Source organism: Siphateles boraxobius, unplaced genomic scaffold, assembly GCF_051911475.1.
Source record: "Siphateles boraxobius isolate OS27281-9 unplaced genomic scaffold, OSU_SipBor_1 8, whole genome shotgun sequence".
Lineage (NCBI taxonomy): Eukaryota > Metazoa > Chordata > Actinopteri > Cypriniformes > Leuciscidae > Siphateles > Siphateles boraxobius.
The window spans coordinates 16,115,199-16,133,905 of record NW_027509208.1 but is presented as its reverse complement, the minus strand read 5'-3'; the positions used below and the strand labels follow the sequence as shown (position 1 = coordinate 16,133,905).

Below are 18,707 nucleotides of genomic sequence, written 5' to 3'. Positions count from 1 at the left end.
GCCGACAGCCCACGGTGGAGTCGAGGGAGGGAGGAGACGGCAACTGGGGGATGAGCCGATGGATCCCAGGGCGCAGATTGAGAAGATAGCACAGGAGGCCTAAGCGATGCCGCGACGACGATCGTCTGAGGAGGAATCAGACTGCCCGAGGATTGAGACGATGCCGGTGTTATGGAGGACCGAGGCATAACCGAAGGGAAGGAGGAACCTGCTGCAGCCGTAGGGGTGGAGGAACGCAGCATAGCTGAAGATCAACAAGTCCGTGGCGGAGGTGGTGTGATGACTTACCAAGGGGGAGCCGGTGGGACGAGGGAACGGTCTGGTGGAGGCAAAGGTGGTAAGAGCCAAGGTGGAGCCGACAGGTTGACGGGCCGAGATGGAGCGAGACGATCTGAGGCCGGAAGTGGAGCCACTGGATCTATCTATCCACCCAGGAGCTGATGGTGGCTGTAGGACCTGAGGCTCGACGTGCTTGGTATAGCAAGAGATGGCTGACAAACTCCAGCAGAGGCTGGGCTGGAGCGTTTGATAGCGTCCCTCCAGTAGCGTCAGCCCAAAGGTTTCTGGGAGGTCTACGGGGTGATGGTAATTCGCCCCGATCCAGAACAGTGACTTCAAGGCGGTAGAATTGTCCAGTGAAGGTTAAAAAGTCCCGGCTGTCACAAGTCAAAACAGAAAATCGTACTGCATATTCCATTCCTTTTGGCCGGTTGTTCTGTCACTTACTGAGGATTGTGACAGTGATAAGCTTACCAAATGCAACTAAAATTAATGTTTTAGTAAATCAACTAACCGAACTTTGTTTTCCAGTCAGTCATTTAAAAAAAAGAAGGTAAATTAAATTTTTGTTAAAGGTATAGCGGAGGATCTTTCCGAGTTTTAGAGAAGACCCGCCCTCTCCAATTTTTTTTAAAAATGCACATGCGCCTATTAAATGTGTTGAGTGACCGAGGACTCAAGACATGATATGCAATGGAGAAGTAGCTTGTTGCATTTGTGTAATAAATACTATGGTGAACACATTGTAATTATCGAAAATGAACACACAAGGTTTTAGAATATTTCAGCGTGATACCATTTACCATTTGGTCATAAGGCTACTTTAGACAAATTGAGATGTTTACCGTGTCTACGCGGTGCATGACTTGTGCCAGGGCTAGCATCACTAATCATAGCTTACATTAACTTTTACTAGCCGTGAATTTAAATAAAATTCTCCAAATAGCATGACAAACTTTACCTGTCTATTAGAATCTTCGCGACTGCGGCATAACCTGTGCTTTTAGCGCACGCCAGCGTGTGAAATATTCACCCAAAATCACTCTGGTCTTGTTTCTATATTCTGCGGCCTTTCTCTTCTTATCATACACTTCGTATAAATGTTTTCTATTTCGACCCTCAGCCATTTTCAAAGGAATGGCTGAAACCGTAACTCATCACACATAATACACCTTAAAGTGCGCATGCGCAGAAGGGACGAGCACGTACGACGGCCTTACGTAAACATATCACCAGAATGATTGACACTTAGGTGGACCAATAGTATAGGCTACCCACCCGGAAAAAGAAAATCCTCCGCTATACCTTTAACGTCAATAAAAAAGAATAGCATAGACTAAAATTCCAACATACCATGGGGGGGGGGGGGTTCACATATAAGCCTGGTTTTCACATTCACTCACTGTGTAGTTTTGTATGTTGTTGCACTGCATCTCTCAGCATTTCTCTGGTTCCCTGTATTTTGTTTTTTGGACTCTCTGCCTGCCTCTGGATTATCTGTTTGCCTTGTTCCCAACTTTGTGTGATTTGTTTGTTTGGACTGCCTACCTGGATTTTGACCTGTTGCCTGCTGTACATTGGAGTACGTGTCTGGATTAGCCCATCATATTAAAAGCTGCATTTGGATCTCAACTTTCTTGTCTCAGAGCAGTTTGTGAATGTGACAGTCATACTAAAGCACTCTGTGTTATTCAGTCTGAATGTATTACCACCACAAATGTTCTTACCTGTAAGACTGGTATTAGTTTCAGCAGTTATGTACACTCCAAAAAGAAATTCAGTGGACCTATTGCCACAAATTAAATAAATGCATGGTTGCAAGTTAAAAATCTGAATTTATTGATTTAATTAAATATTTTAAGTTGCAAACATAATTTTGTTTGTTGACAAAATAATGTTGATAATTACATCAGCTGAATACTGTGTGAGTAATTTAATTTGTTATATTTATATGCACGTTATAGATAATGAGTTAATGTACAATGTGACTCTTTCAGTATAGCCTACTATTTATATTTTCCAGGAATAGATAACATCTAAAACAAATCATATGGTAGACAGTGGCCTACCATTCCACAAAAGAACAGTATCTGTCACAATGTAAATAGTGTCTTTGTCTGCATAATGAAAAAAAAGTTTTAACTTCATAATGAATCATTAGTCATGTGGTTGCAATATTTACACAGACAAAAAAATAAATAAATAGTTTTTTTGGGGATGGCCTTTATTGTTTGTCCTCTTTGCCAAGGGACAAATACGGTCATATACAGTAGGCTAAGTAATGACAAATACAGTAGGTCATATATTGATTTTTCTCAAAAACAGTTAACACACAGAAATAAATGTTTCTTATTCAGTTTTTAAATTACAAATGTAAGACAGACCATACTTTAGAGGCCTAGTAAATTGTTAGAAAATTCAACTATATTCAACTCAAATAAGTCTTTCACTCAAGAGAACGAGGAAACTACAGTATCTGTTTATGCAGAACAGGTACTTAACCACCACCATCAGTAGGCTAAGTAATGACAAATACAGTAGGTCATATATTGATTTTTCTCAAAAACAGTTAACACACAGAAATAAATGTTTCTTATTCAGTTTTTAAATTACAAATGTAAGACAGACCATACTTTAGAGGCCTAGTAAATTGTTAGAAAATTCAACTATATTCAACTCAAATAAGTCTTTCACTCAAGAGAACGAGGAAACTACAGTATCTGTTTATGCAGAACAGGTACTTAACCACCACCATCAGTGAGTTACATATAATACTATGAAACACAGAGAACAGGGCAAATACTGTGCATATGAAACATGACCTTTAAATGGAAACTCGACTGTATTTTTCAGTTTTTTAATACTTCGATTTTTTCGAATACTTTCGAAGCAGATTTATTTATTTCTTCTTTCCACACAACTGCTGCGTGATTCTTCATTGATTGGTGTTTAAATCAAGACAACAACACAAGGTTACAGTTTAAGTTATTGAATATTAATGTTCTTTACAATGTTTTGGCATATAGTTTTATTTCATTTTTGCTCTTTATAAGGTTTATTGCAGGTGTATACAGTGAATAACATGCATTGTTAAGACAGGTTGCTATAAACCATAAAGCTAATTTGATTGAGAAAATAACCACCCCGTCCCCCTCTTGTAAATCAAGGTGTTTGATAACCCCCACCAGTCCCCAAATAAGTTCCGTCCTCACATGGTTCCCTTTGGGACCCTTAAATCTAATTCGCCTGCACCTTTAAGTCTCAAGGTTTGCAAATGAAGACGGATGCCAACATAACCCATTCCGGTAACCCAGATTGTCTTCTTTGGTTCTGTCCTGTATAAATGCCTGAAGAGTGAAGACTAGAGTTTATATATGCTTGTTGTGTGTGACTGACAATTTTAGATACTTTCAAGCCTAGCCCAAAGATGCTAATCAGTAGTCTACATGGTTACTGAACAGTTGTAGCCTATACACATAACAACTACATTTTATGGAATAACACCCAAAAAAGTTTCCTCCTTTTTGGAGAAAAAAGGTGTTTGGTAGGGACATTCCTTAAAGTTACACAAAGATTTTCTTTTTTTTAACACATTTACTCTTTAATTAAAATTATGGTAGTCTACCTACCTATCTATCTATGTATGAAAGAGAGGCTATGAGAGAGAGGAACACAGGAATATTTCCAGCCCGATCTCACGGCAATTCGTACAAATTTTACGAGGTGGCTAATTCATACGAATTCATACGACCTCACTCGTACGAATTAGTACGATTTTTGCTAAATCGTACATATTTTATGAGTTGCTCAATTCGTATGAATTTGAACGAATGACCTACCCCTGACCCTGCCCCTAAACATACCCATCACGTGGGTTCAGACAAATCGTACAAATTCGTACGAGTGAGGTCGTACGAATTCATACGAATTAGCCACTTTTTAATCACTCGTACAAATTCGTACGAATTGGTCGTGAGATAGCGTTGATATTTCCTGATCAAAAATGTTGGGTGTGCTTAAAATCAGTCTCAGCCAATGGACTAAATAAAACACACTGTTTTGGTAGTGAGATGAAAATGCGGGACACATTTTTTACATAAAGTTTCATGATTTAAAAAGAATATATATATATATATATATATATATATTTAACTAAAAAACAAACAAAAAACAGAAAAAAATGCAAAAATTATTTATATTTCATTTCTAAATGTTGAAATTTAGGGATTATGATTAGGGACAGCCACCTCCCTATTGAAAGAACCCAATAAGTTATGATATATATATATATATATATATATATATATATATATATATATATATATATATATATATTATACATAAGCTAGTATTTTTAATATTATTGTGGGATTCAATGAACTTTGTAAACATCTAAGATTTGAATACTTAAATGCTCTTTTAATGTGTTTTTTGGTTGTGGGAAAGCAGTTTGCACCAATTCTGTAGAATGGCCCATGTAGCTACTAACTAAACTCAGAACTGAAACTGTCCTTGTGTTGTTTTAATTTTAAACACTTGAAAAATATGATGAAATAAATCAAACAAACTGAGGCAATGAATCACAAAGCAGTTGTGTGGAGTTTGGTGGCCTTACTGAGTTTGAGTGTGGGTGTGGTCCGGGTAAGCCCTTATTGTGGGGACAAAATGTCCAATGGTCTTTTTTGAGAGGCTGCTCAGCAGTATAGGCCTATGTCTTAGCATATAATGCAGAAATAAATCTGCATATAGTTGTGTAAAAAAAAAAAATATATAAGTAGGCCTCTTCACAAGCTGAAAACATGAGTGGCCATAGAAATGTGTGTTTTATTTGCACAGTATTTGCCCTCTTCTCTGTATTATAGATGCGACGTTGAATAGAAATAGATGTGTATAAGAATACAAAAGCATTTTTATCAAAATAAAGCTTAAAATCTGCTAAGAATTAAAATATTTCAGCACCGCTGTCAGTGGTAAGATAGGTAATTTTGCTGAAATGGTAAATTTGTTAAATATATGTATTTTTATTTTTTATCAGCCTTTTTAACTGAAGTTGGATGTTTTCTGCAAACGGCCCGTGAAGACTTTTATTTTGAAATAATTCCTCAAGCGTGAGTCTCTCACTGGTAGCCATTTTGTAGGTCACGCCTACCGGAAACGGTGTCTGCACCTGCACCGACAGCAGAACCGAAATCAAAGGATTACCGGTCGAGCCTCGTCGTCACGTTTCTGTCGGCTCTCCCACTCCCATCCCCGGCTCTCCCATCCGGCTCATCGCGGTTTGCTCTGCGTGTCGATCGCCTTTTCACGCCGCCGTGTCGGAGGACTGATCGCTGGAGCGTGGGGGGATTTTGAAGAGGGGGGAAGAGGAAGGGCAGGTCCCTCATCACCATCATCACTTTCACTCCCTTCATCATCTCCAAACATCATCATCATCAACGCGACGAGGCGTGTCTGCGCTCACTAACATACCGCAACACTAAACCAGCATCAGCAGCGGCACCGAACAAAATGAATCGCGTTGACCGCACGCCGAGCCCGGACGCCGTTTGATGTAGCACGTTTTATCATTTATTAATTGTTTGATCTGGAATTTTCTTGACTTTTTTTGGGAGAGCGATCGAGCACTGCGGCCTTGCATCCAACTGAATAAATGATGCGGACTTTACCAGCACCCTGATTTAGCTCCCCATTTCCCACGGATGACCGTTTCACCCCACCAAACAGCATCTCTTTTCTCCGTTCTGTGTTTTTATGGGAGTGACGGATAGCTAGTTGCTGGGATAAAATGTGGAAGTGGAGGCGGCTGATGCGGTTGTCCAACCGCTCCTTAATGGCCTTCTTCTTTTTCTTCTCCATGTCCACGACCTGCCTGTATTTTATTTATGCGGCCCCTGGAATAGGTGAGTCAGTCTGATAACTCCCAGCATCACGAGTGATGTGATTACATGTTTTAATCGTGTTTCATACATCACTGACTCCAGATACCCCTCCCACCTCCCAAACAAGCACTAGTGACAGGCTGTTTAAAACCCAGTGAGCTAACTAAACAGCCATTGAATTGCTATTGCTGTGATGCTCAGAAATGGCAACAATGCCATCCAGTTAGGCGGCTCAGTAGGTTTTGAGACGGAGACCGTGTTAGATATGCGAGCACATTAAATTCAGATTTGACTTTCAGTTTATGTTCCATTGATATATTGAATAATGAGCTGTTAATGTGTTTATGTAAAGCTCAAATGCCTCTTGTTGGACCTGCTTATATCATAAACCACATGACTATGGAAGGTTAATTTGTCATTGAGCCTTATCCACCAGTTGGAAAATTTTTTTATTATACCTAATGCATTTTAAAACTATCAATGGTGTCCTAGTTCTAACATGGAGGTAGATTCCTTCCCCTAATTCGGTTGGTAGGTTAGCTATTATGATGTTTACAATTAAATGACTTATATTTTTATAGTTTAAATGGATATGAAAAATAGTTCACCCCCCAAAAATTAAAATTATCCTTTAATTTACTCACCCTCAACCCATCCTAGGTGTAGCCTATATGACTTTGTTCTTTCAGCCAAACACAATCAGAGTTATATTAAAAAAATATTCTGGCTCTTCCAAACTTATAATGGGAGTGAATGGTAACTTAGATTTTTAAGCCCAAAAATGCACATCCATCCATCATAAAAGTAATCCATAAGTCTCCAGGGGGTTGGCCCTCTGAAGCGATGCGATGTGATTTTGTAAGACAAATATCCATAATTATAACATTATAAACTATAATCATTGCCTTCTGGTAACGGCCGTACGCAAGTCAAGTTCCGGCAGAAGAGTGACCTCTCACCTGACGCATGACTTATTGACGAACGTGGAAGCGCAAAGCAAAACAAAACACCGGTAACGAATTAGAAGCCTAAAATTAGAATTTTTTTAAAGAGAAATGTCAGAGGAGCTTGAGTTTGTTGCCGAGCCTGGTTTGTTTGAACACCGAGAGAGGCATTTACTCTCACCTTAGCTTGCGCTACTCCTACATCTAAGTCATGAGTCGGGTCAGAGGTTACTCTTCAGCTGGAACTAGACTTGCGTACGGACGTTACTGGAAGCCAGTGATTATAGTATAAAGTTATAAATCTGAATATTTTTCTTAAAAAAACACATCACTTCACTTGAAGGCATTTATTAACACCCTGGAGTCATATGGATTACTTTTATGATGGATGGATGGATGTGCTTTTTTTGGGCCATAGGTACCATTCACTCCCATTAAAAAAGTTTGGAAGAGCCAGGATATTCTTTTTAATAAAACTAATTTAATAATTTAATTTTGTTTGCCTGGAAAAAGAAAGTCATACCTAGGATAGCTTGAGGGTGAGTCAATTATGGTATAATTTTCATTTTGGGGTTGAAGTGAACTGACCTAAGTAGCAGCACTTGAGTACATCTTGTAATGTATGTAAACTATGTAGGGCTGCAACTAACGATTATTTTGATATCGATTAATCGGACGATTATTTTTTCGATTAATCGGATAGAAATTAACTTAGATTTTTTTTTTATTATAACTAAATAAAACCGTAAATCAGGGTATTTATGTGTAAAAGTGTACTTTAAAAAGTGCAAAAGCCACACATTGAGTTTTACTAATATCAATATTTGCATTGTTTTTAATGATAATTGCTGATGGCAAGTTGACAAACATGATTATTGTTAAAAAAATGATATCCAACATATTATGTTTTAACACAGTTTTTGTTAAAACAAATTTACACAGACATGTTGTTCAGATGTGAATATCTGAACTAAAAACAAACTAAAAACATCTAAAATATATAATTCATTTAATTTTTATTTAAAATTAATTATATATAAGGAATATAAGGATAAAGAATATAATATATATTATATATATAATATATAAAAGGATATAATATAAGGATAAATTGATTAAATAAATATAGAAAGACTGAAAACAATTGTGTGAATGTAGAGCCCCAGTAGATCGCGTTTGAAAAACAATTAAAACTTAGTAGACAAATGCTATAAAAAGAGAACGGAATGGAGGTAACGTTACCCAGCAAGCTAACAGGCTTGAGTAAAGGACAGGAGAAATTATGCATTAGTGCACAAGCATTCGCTGAAAACCACTGAGTACAGTGACTAAAAAACAATATTTCACTGCTGCTGTTATTAACTGCCTTTGTATTTAATGCTTCACTTTGTAAACACCGTTTTAATTTAACCTATTTCTGCGGTAGCGCTATTTTAATCCATCACTTACGTTGCGAGCGAACTGATTGCGCAACCTGATGCTCGAGACAAAATACAGACATCCCGGAAGTCCCGGGAGTCTCCCGCATATTGATTGCGGCTCCCTGATGCCCGCGAATTAGTTCAAACTCCCGAAATCTAGAGCGCGCAAGCAAGAGCGCGCATGCGAGACCGAAGAGACTGCTCCAAACCGTGTAGCGCGCGCGCTCGGCAGAGCGCCTGAGGGAGAGAGACCTTGCGTGTGTGTGCGTACCAGTAAACGCTCCCCGTGACGTAAGCAGACCAACTAATCGATAATGACATTCGTTGACAACGATTTTCATAATCGATTATAATCGATTTTATCGATTAGTTGTTGCAGCCCTAAAACTATGTAATTTAATTTAGGCCTACTTCTATCGTCTTTGAAATGGTTGAAGTGCCAAATATACTGACACGTATTTATAGTAATCTTTAATGTCATTTCTATTTAAACTTCTTGTTGTGTAGGCTATTTAAATCTATTCGTAATTAGCAGTGGTAAAATAGCAATTTATTACATTTACAATGTTAACTATAAATGTAACAGTTAAAATTAGAATCAAGTAGACTTTACATGTGCTTTAGCATGTGATACATGTGATTTGTCATTACTAGCCTACAACGCGTGTTAAGAAACACTAGTAATAATGTTCTCTCTTTACACTGTAGCTGTATTGGGATGCTCGCACAAGTGTGTCTTAAATCGTTTGCAGTTTGTCTCGACTTGCTTAACTGAATGTCTTCACACATTTTGTGTTGCTGTTAACTAGCTGTAATATTTAACATCAGCCAGACTGTTGTTGTCCTGTTAGAATTTCAAAGAAAGAACGAATTTAACAGCCTTGAATAACAGTTAGGCCTAGCCTGCAGTTCTTTTTTCAGTGTCTGTACAAAATCTTACTCTAAAACTCCAGGCAACCCTCCAACACATGCACTACACCAGCAACACACTACCAAATCCTGTTTAATAGCTCTTGCTGTGTTTGTATAATCAGTGCCCAAGAAAGGTAATGTTTTCCTCACTGTTGTTTGACCAGTGTCCACTGGACTGTGTCTAATATATGAAGAGCTCTGGGTGGTTAGGAAGAACCAATGTCTTCTTTCTTTTTTGTCCCTTGGCTTGGAGTTAATTTTTTTGTACCATTAATGGCTGCTGTTTATATTCTGGCTTGAAGATTTGTATCAGCGTTGGTAATCTACTTGCTGCAGTGCAGTTTCCATACAGCAAAGCTAAATCTGACTGCCAAATATGCAGTTGGTTTCATTTCATGACTATACTACAGCAAAAAGAAATTATTTGGAATACAATGGACAATATAGGTTTTGCATTATGCCAATCTGATGTCTAGACACTTCCTATTTATGTGGACAACCAGTTATAATTTACACATAAAATACTTTTTCTTCTGACTACACCCATAGTGAAATGGAGCCTTTTTGTTTACAAGGTGAGGATTCCCCTGCAAATGAGGTCCATACATAAATCGTATAGAAGTTAGGCTAAATGGTAAACAAGAAAAAATGGCTTTGGTGTTTGGGTGTTATACTTTTGACCACTTTCAACATTAATTAAATATATAATTTCATGTAAATATGAAATAGCCTACAGTTTTTATGTGATAGATGAACCATTTTAATGAAATTAATTTTATTTTATTTTACACTATTTCAGCAAAATTAACTAAAGAGAGAACATGATATTTTCACTTGCATGATTTTTGTTAATCAGTAGTAGGGGTGTAACGATATTCGAACCGAACCGAAAAACCGCGATACTCCCATTGCGTACTGAACACGCCCCTCCCCCCGCCCCCTGCTGCCCCGCCCAGCCCGGCTCAATGGACCTCATGTCTTCTGTGTACAGTACACAACGAATTCAGTTTTGTAGCCTAACCACCATTAACACCAAATAACAAGCTCCGTGTTTTGTTACTTTCGATAATAAGCAAGGTGTAATCTTTCAAATTCTGTCTATTTGATCACGAAATTCAAACAATAAATGGCATTTTGGCGCTCTTTGCTGTGGCGTGACAGATCGCTGTAGGCCTACTAAGCTCCTCATTTCAAAGCGGCGCGCGGGTAAACGCGATCATCTCTTCCTCAGTTACAGAATGGACACCAGAAGGTATGTTGAAAGATGCAGTATACTTACTGAAAGGCATCATAACTCGTGTAATCGCTCAATCAGTGTTTCAGCAGCGTAAAGACGTCAATAAAACAACATAGCTTGTCACTAGCATTATATTTACCTCAACAGGCAAGTGATTCAGTGTCCACAACTTTGGTTCCTATAAATGAACTCTTGCACTAAATAAATGCACCATGTTATCCTATATATTATATTTTACTTAACCTGTTAATGTTATCTTGATTATTTAATGTATGTTTAAAATATCTTTCATGAAAATGACAACTGTGTAAAGTATTATATTTCAATAACAAATTAGAGTAAAAACACAAGTTAATGCAAAAACTGCCTTATGTTCAGTTTACATGTTTTCATAAAATGTGTTGTGTGTTGATTATTATATCTAAAAAATAAATAGCATCTGAATTTAGGTTAAAAGTCTAGGCTACAACCTTTAATGTTATAGTAATGTGCGGCTCCCTATATAGTTTACAGATTTAGCAGATTTTTTTTTTAATCCTTGTGAAACGTTTAATTGTAATTGAATTAATTTAAAGACAAAGACAATTTTTTCATTAAACCACTGTTTAAAAAAAAGAAGAAGAAAAAAAAGCAATTTTAGCTTTCTAAACCGAACCGAACCGAGACGTCAAAACCGTGGGAAAACCGAACCGTCAATTTTGTGTATCGTTACACACCTAATCAGTAGGCTACAGCAGTGTTTCCCAAACTTTTTTCAGTCGAGGCACCCTTTGAAAATTTAAAAAAAATTGTGGCACCCTACACTAGTGTTGTCACGATACTACTTTGATACTATACCTTGAAATGTATTGATTTTCAATACCACAGGGAATAACTGCCCTATATAGGCCTACTGTCATATAGATATTTTTTAATATTATCAATTTTTTTGTCCATCCATTTAAAGTCTAGGAAATCATTAATTTCTTCTGCAGATATGACTTTACATGATGACATATTTAATTAAGGCTTTTATTCATAATTCAGCAAAACATTGCTCAATTACCATTGCAAATCTCACCTAAATGTTTGCTCACTCAGTGTAGGCCTATTTGTGTTTTTATATTGGGATAATTTAGTTATAATTGCACAAAATAGCTTGTTTTTAATATATTTTATAATGTAATAATTTCACAGTTAATCTCCAAATTAATGTATAAACAACATAAAGACAGTATATTTTAAATAATTGTTTAATGGCATCTTTTTTATGAATGAAGCCCAGTATCACTGATACCAATACAGCTACTGATGTCAGGAAATACACCGAAATTGAATAAAGTTATCAAACACTTTACAGTCTTCACTGCATAAATAATAAATTAAATATAGATGAATCCTTATTAAAGCTACAAGCGTTCTTTAGTCAAGAGCAGTGAGTAATTTTCTCTGTTTCCTGTTCTTTGATTCTGTTGTCACTGCTGCACTTGTTTATCTCACACGCGTCCCATCTTCTCACAACTCTAATTTAAGATTTTAACTAATTTAAGACTGCTCTCATGAGGATACTCAACAAAACGGACATTTTGTCATAACTGTGTGTTATTATTCGTTCAAGCACGAAAGAGAAGTCGATTCTGGCACGCGATGCGCGTCGTCCTTTGTCAGCAGGACATTCACAGACAGCGCGTTCTTCGCGGTTGCATGGTTTAAAAGCATTTGCATGAATAAGAACGTGATTATATAATGTAAGGGTAGCCAAAGGATGACAGAAAAAAACGGATGCTGCGTTAATTGTGTTTAAATCTTTTTTAACGCGTAAAACTGAAAAACATTAATCGCACGCGTTACCGTTGACAGCAGCACGGACATAACCGATGTGTTTGTGAATATGCGGCAAGACGGATGTTGTGACAATGTTTCGTGTGTATTTGACCGTAAGCGCAACAAGCCATGAAAAAGAGGCAGCTTTATGTGTGGACGCTGGGAATGAAGCACGAGAATGAAATCATGAGGAACCCCCGCAATTCAACGAACGCGGAAAACTTATGAGTTGCATTTTTTATTATAAATTTGTGTGCATTATTTGTTGTTATTAGACGCTTCCGACGATGCGAGATTGATGATACATTTATTATTATTTTTTTTTACACATTTTAGCAATTTAAAAATGTTTAATGGAGTTTTTACACGGCACCCCTGCTCTCGCCAGAAGGCACCCCAGGGTGCCGCGGCACCCCGTTTGGGAAATGCTGGGCTACAGCATGTTATCGGCCAATACTGATAATCTCAAACTATCCAAATGTCAACTGATGTATTACTATCTAAAATGTAGTGTATTGTTGTTAATGCCCGTCTTTGGTCCTCTTTAGTACACTTGTCAAAGTTGTGTAGCTTTGTGCATTTTAAAATACATCATAACTTATATATTGTTTGGGGTTGGCAATAATTATTATTATTTTAAAACTTTGCCCACCAGTGTTTTTATTAATTTTTAAAAAAAAAGTTGATAGCCTACGGAGCCCCTAAAGGGACGTGGTGGTGGAAAAAATTAGGATTAGGATGGGAGAATTTTTTTTAAAAAATCTTTTGCGTTCCCTCACAAAACTTTTGCGTTCCCCCGAGAAACTTTGCGTTCCCTCGCAAAGATATTTGCATTCCCACGCAAAACCTGTTGTGAGCTCGGACAGACACTTCCTGTTTAATGTCCCGCTGGCATAAATGGAGCCTTTTATAGTGTTTGAACTTGGACTCAAATATAAAGAAATGCGGTCAGTGCTTAACTCAAGGAACTTCACGGATCAATATTCTTGAGCTAAACGTTGTTAAAACACAAACGACACCTATTTACAATCACAGTAACTTAGACAACGAGCTACAACCCAATTTTCCTCAAAACCAGCTTTATAATGTAGGCTAAATGGATCTTTATGTGCAGGCGGCTGAGAGACAAGTCAAGGGACCATCTGCAAAGTGCAATATAACCCAAAAAACGACTACAGCATCAACTCATATTCAAAAATACAAAAATAGTCATTAACTTCAATGTTACAAACTGTAGTGCCACCCAATTCAGCTTACACATCAATGGTGACCCACTGGCCATACTACACTGCTTTTGCACATTTTATATTATGAAAAATATTCAGTAACTTCACTGTAACACACCAAATTTAGTTCACACATCACTGCTCTAATATTGGTTATACAACCCTTTGCCTTCCAAATGCATAACTGTAAATGTAACTCTTTTATCCAAAGGTATACATTTACATTCTTATGAGTTCTTGCTCTTCCCTGGGAATCGAACCTATGACCTTGGTATTGCATGCACCAACGCTCTACTGTTTGAGCTACAGGAAAGCTAGTACTGGAAGTAATTGCACATAAAAAATAAGTAGGCCTATTATTTACACAAAATTATATTGGTACTGTGCGCAGCTAGTAACAATCATAGCTTATGCATTATATTTGCTTACTTAATTTCGATGGCATTACACTGTATAACAGTGTGAAGTTATTGATTTTATTTCATAAAAAATCATAACAATTATGTTATTTTAAACAAACTAAGTATTGTAGTATAACCAGCAGGAGAGCGGTGATGTGTGAACTGAATTTGGCCACAGTAGTGTCATGGTGAAACTATAGAATGTTTAATGATATTAAATGTGCAGAAGGGTTTGGGGATTTGCACTTTGCAGATGGCCCCTTATCTGGACTTGTCTCTTAATCGGCTGTTAAGAGATACATTTATATTATGAGGAGAATTAGCCCGTTGTCTAGGTTACTGTGATTGTAAATAGGTGCCGTTTGTGTTTTAACAACGTTTAGCTCAAGAATATTGATCCGGGAAGTTCGATTAGCCTATTTGAATATTGCCAGCTTCACTGAACTCCTTTAGTTAAGCACTGACCGCATTTCTTTATATTTGAGTCCAAGTTCAAACACTATGAAACGCTCCATTAACGTACGGAGCTTTGAAGCACTGCCAGCGGGACATTAAACAGGAAGTGTCTGTCCGAGCTCACAACAGGGTTTGCGAGGGAACGCAAAACTTTTGCGTGTGAACGCAAAGATCTTTGGGATGGAACGCAAAGTTTCTCGGGGGAACGCAAAAGTTTTGTGAGGGAACGCAAAAGATTAAAAAAAAAAAATCTCCCATCCTACATTTTTTTCCACCACCACGTCCCTTTAGGGGCTCCGTAATAGCCAGAATCAACTTTGGGCAAAAAAAAAAAAAAAAATGCTTTTTTCTTATTTTAGAACCGTCACCGTTGGCATAGCCTATATCATCTCTGTGTAAAAATAAAATAATGATGAGGTCATCTTTCTAAAGTCATTTTTACTCCCCTGTAATTTGGCTCCAAATCTCAGGTAAAAATAGTAAAATTTTGCAAATTTTGGCTTTCAATACTATTTATGTTTGCCTTTCTTCTTAAAAAAGGATTAACAAAAGCTGGGGAAGTTTCTGAAATTTGATTGATTTGACACCGAATGACCCAATAACTGTTTTTATATTTTAAAATGTAATTAATTTCTGATGGCAAAGCTGAATAATTTCTCCTGCCTTCAGTCACAAGTTCCTTCATAAATCATTCTTATATGCTGATTTGATGCTAAAGGAGCATTTATTGTTACTATCAATGTTGGAAACAGTTTTGTGAAATCTGATAGAGAAAACTTTCTATTCATCAAAGAATCCTGGAAAAATAATATGACCCCAAACTTTTGTTGTTAGTTTGTCCCATAGCAGGATGTGAATCTCAGTTCAGACTTCCTTTCAGACCTACATTTGATGCGTAATGGTTGACAATCTGCTTATCCCGGTTAATTTCTTCTCATATATGGACTCTAAAATGTTTGGCTCAGGAATGCTGTTATAATCTTACTGTAGCAGTTAAACTAAAATAAAACTACATTACACTGACAAGAGCTGAGGCTAAACCACAGACAGACAGCCATTGATGCTTACAATGATTGCTGCTTAGTGCTTATAGTTTTAGCATTTGCAATTTTCTAATAATGCCTCTCTTAAGAGCTTCTCAGTGCGAGGAAGAGGGGAAAAAAGCTATCAGTTTTGCTGTCCAGTTACACATGTTTTACAATATGGACATTTGCACATTTCTGTTATGACATATTTTTGTGATTCAACAGCCCTGAGGTACTTGGTCATTGCACTGTTAACACACACTGTAATGAACACTGTTTCCTCTTTACATCATTTGGGAAATGCTTTAAACGCTCTCACTCTTTCTCTGTTTCAGTCAACACATATTTCTTCATGGTACAGGCTCAGGGTATCATGTTACGAGACAATGTGCGGACCATTGGTCACATGATCAGGCTATACACCAATAAGAACAGTACTCTCAACGGCACAGGTAAGAGTCGACGACAACATCTCTTCATAATAACATTGACCAGGCTGATCTTTGAACTGAACCCTATTGCAAAGGCCCAGGTGTACTGTTCCGTGTTTTGCTTTGTTGAGTATGCAAGTTTTTCAAAATATACTCCATTGACCGTGAATGCGGATGGATGTGTTCAGTGAGTTCGTACTACATCCTGGACATTTGTTTTTAAGTGCTCAAATGACTTGCTTGTGTATTGTTGTTGTCCGTGTGCATAAAAAAAATTATGGACATCAGAGAACTGCACTGACGATGAAATTTACATCACACAGACTGTCCACAAGCTGGAGCGGAACATTGACAAGGGTAGTACACTTTCGGATAAGTAGATACTGTTCCTCTGATTCAAGGTCAACATGAATCAATTTGACCTTATTTCCTCACTTAATGAATGTTCCTGGTCTCACTTTGAACTATTCATTATGTTGTTCCACGGCAAAAAAAAAAGTATTTGTAATCTCAGAAGTCAGAATGTAAAAACTTGGTCGCCTTCTGAAACACAAATTCTCTGGTGTCATAGACAGTATAGGCTGTTGAATGATCTTAACCAACAGCCAAAGAGCTATTTTGACACTCATTCAGTCTGGCTCAATTCTTTTCACTGTCCAATCAATTCCCAATGGATAAAACCAAGTGCCGCTGCATATTTTTTTTCTCGTTGAATACCTTTTCACTCATGAATAATTCACATTATGGAAATAAAATTGGAACGGCAATTCACATTAACTTTAATATGTGTCCGTCTATCTTTGTTTTAACAGATTATCCTGATGGAAATAATTCTAGTGAGTATATCGCTCAGCCAACCACATATCTCCCTGAGAACTTCACATATGCTCAGAACCTGCCCTGTCCTGAACGGTTACCTTCTATGAGTAAGTTCAACAATTAATTTGTCTACTTGACTCAAATTATTTGAATAGTTATGTGTTAGATGTTACTAAGCCAAATATGCGATACTCAAATAAGTATACAAATACTCTTGAAAGTGCACATAGGCTAATCTTATTTGCTCTAATTAGGCTGACTTTTTGGGCTGCAGCTGAAATCGCCCATGTAGTGGATGGAAAAACAGTTTGTGAAGAGATTAATATGCCCGTATTGGCAACAGTTGGCAAAAAGTACATGGATAATAAAATATTTCTGGCTATATTGTGATGTGCACATCCAATGGACACTTTACTATACCATCAGGCCAAGTTAGAGGATTTGTGAATGGTAGTAAAGCAACTCAACTGATGCTGTAAGTCACATAACATTAACAACATGGTGTGGTACCTCCGGATTACATTCATACTATATAATGTAACATACTTTTTTAGCAGTCATGAAGTAATTACTTATTCAAATTAAGTATCTACTCTGGGAAAGTATGTGATTTTGGATACAGCCTTTGCCTTACTTTTCAGTATTGACATTTTTCTTGCTGCGATCATTCTTGGATTTTTTTATTTATTTAAATTTTTTTAGCTAAACTTTATTGCAGTTCTTTATGAGGTTGCCTTCTCTGTGAGGGATACATGTGGTGCTCCTTTTACTTTTGGCCAAATTAATGCATCATAAAGGCACCTTAAAACAGCCTTGAGGAGTGTGACTGTTGCCTCTCTAAAATGCTTTCCAGCCAGTTAGCTTCTTAATCTAGATATCCCAATTGTACACTCTGTATCTCATTCGTCTCTCTGTGAGTAACAATCATCAAATTGGCTATCAGAAGCTTTTAATGGTATTCACTAGGGGTGTGACGAGACACTTATCTCATGAGACACGAGATTGGGTTCACGAGAACGAGACAACATTTTTACACAACATTTTATAGAAATCCTCACTCATCACTGGAAAAATAGTCTGCAGGTGCATTTTGAAATGTTTTAACTGATAATCTTGTAATGAATGTAATTTAAATTCTACTTTGACAAATTGACTACTCCTTTCCACAAATTGAACATTGAACAGAAATAACAAATATAAACAACAGTTTTTTCTTAGTCTTATTAACTGTAAACAATAAGTGCAAGTGCAACCATAATCAAAGTACTCTCTTAATATTCAAAGTGCAAACCGAGACCAAAACAGAGACCAGAGCCAAAACTACACTGTCCAGAGATAGGTTTGATTTTGGGAGACAGGCTATTGTATGCAGCCTAATTTGCAAGCATCTGGGAGCTCGCGTTTTACTTTTGGATCTGCGATCGCAGATACTCTGTGTATAGGGAGCAGCGGAGCTGAACTCATATTCTACAAGATAAGACATTTATCTGACGCTTAGGCTCTGTTGCACAACGAATCCTCCGCCATCTTCACACACGATCAATGGACTGATTCGTGCTGCACTGTGTGCGACTACAACTCGTGCTGGATAAGCAGATGTTTACAACAGTTTACAATGGTTTTATTTTTATAAAAGCAGCAAAACGACAGTGGAGGCGGTTTCACGGTAGGCACCATAATGTAATGTGAATGTACTGGTGGCATATTCTATGCTAATTTCACCCTCAGTCTCAGTCGTGGCTATTTCGGCAGCTTTTAGACAGCTTTTCACCGGACGAGAAATTTCGTCACATTTTAGACTTGCGAGATCTCGTGGCACGAAATCTCGTCATACCCCTAGTGTTCACACACTTCTAATGCAGATATTTTATTCT

The 18,707-nt window shown here is 37.3% G+C and overlaps 1 protein-coding gene across 1 annotated transcript in view; it reads left to right on the top strand.

Annotated features, from left to right (window-relative positions):
• The first annotated feature begins 5,389 nt into the window (after positions 1-5,389).
• b4galt6 (UDP-Gal:betaGlcNAc beta 1,4- galactosyltransferase, polypeptide 6) overlaps positions 5,390-18,707 on the top strand; it is a 24,251-nt gene continuing 10,933 nt past the window's right edge. Inside the window, exons 1-3 of the mRNA XM_077220530.1 lie at positions 5,390-6,179; positions 15,919-16,035; positions 16,827-16,940. Of these exons, the coding sequence (XP_077076645.1) occupies positions 6,065-6,179; positions 15,919-16,035; positions 16,827-16,940 (346 nt within the window). The 5' untranslated portion in view covers positions 5,390-6,064. The remainder of the gene's footprint in view (positions 6,180-15,918; positions 16,036-16,826; positions 16,941-18,707) is intronic.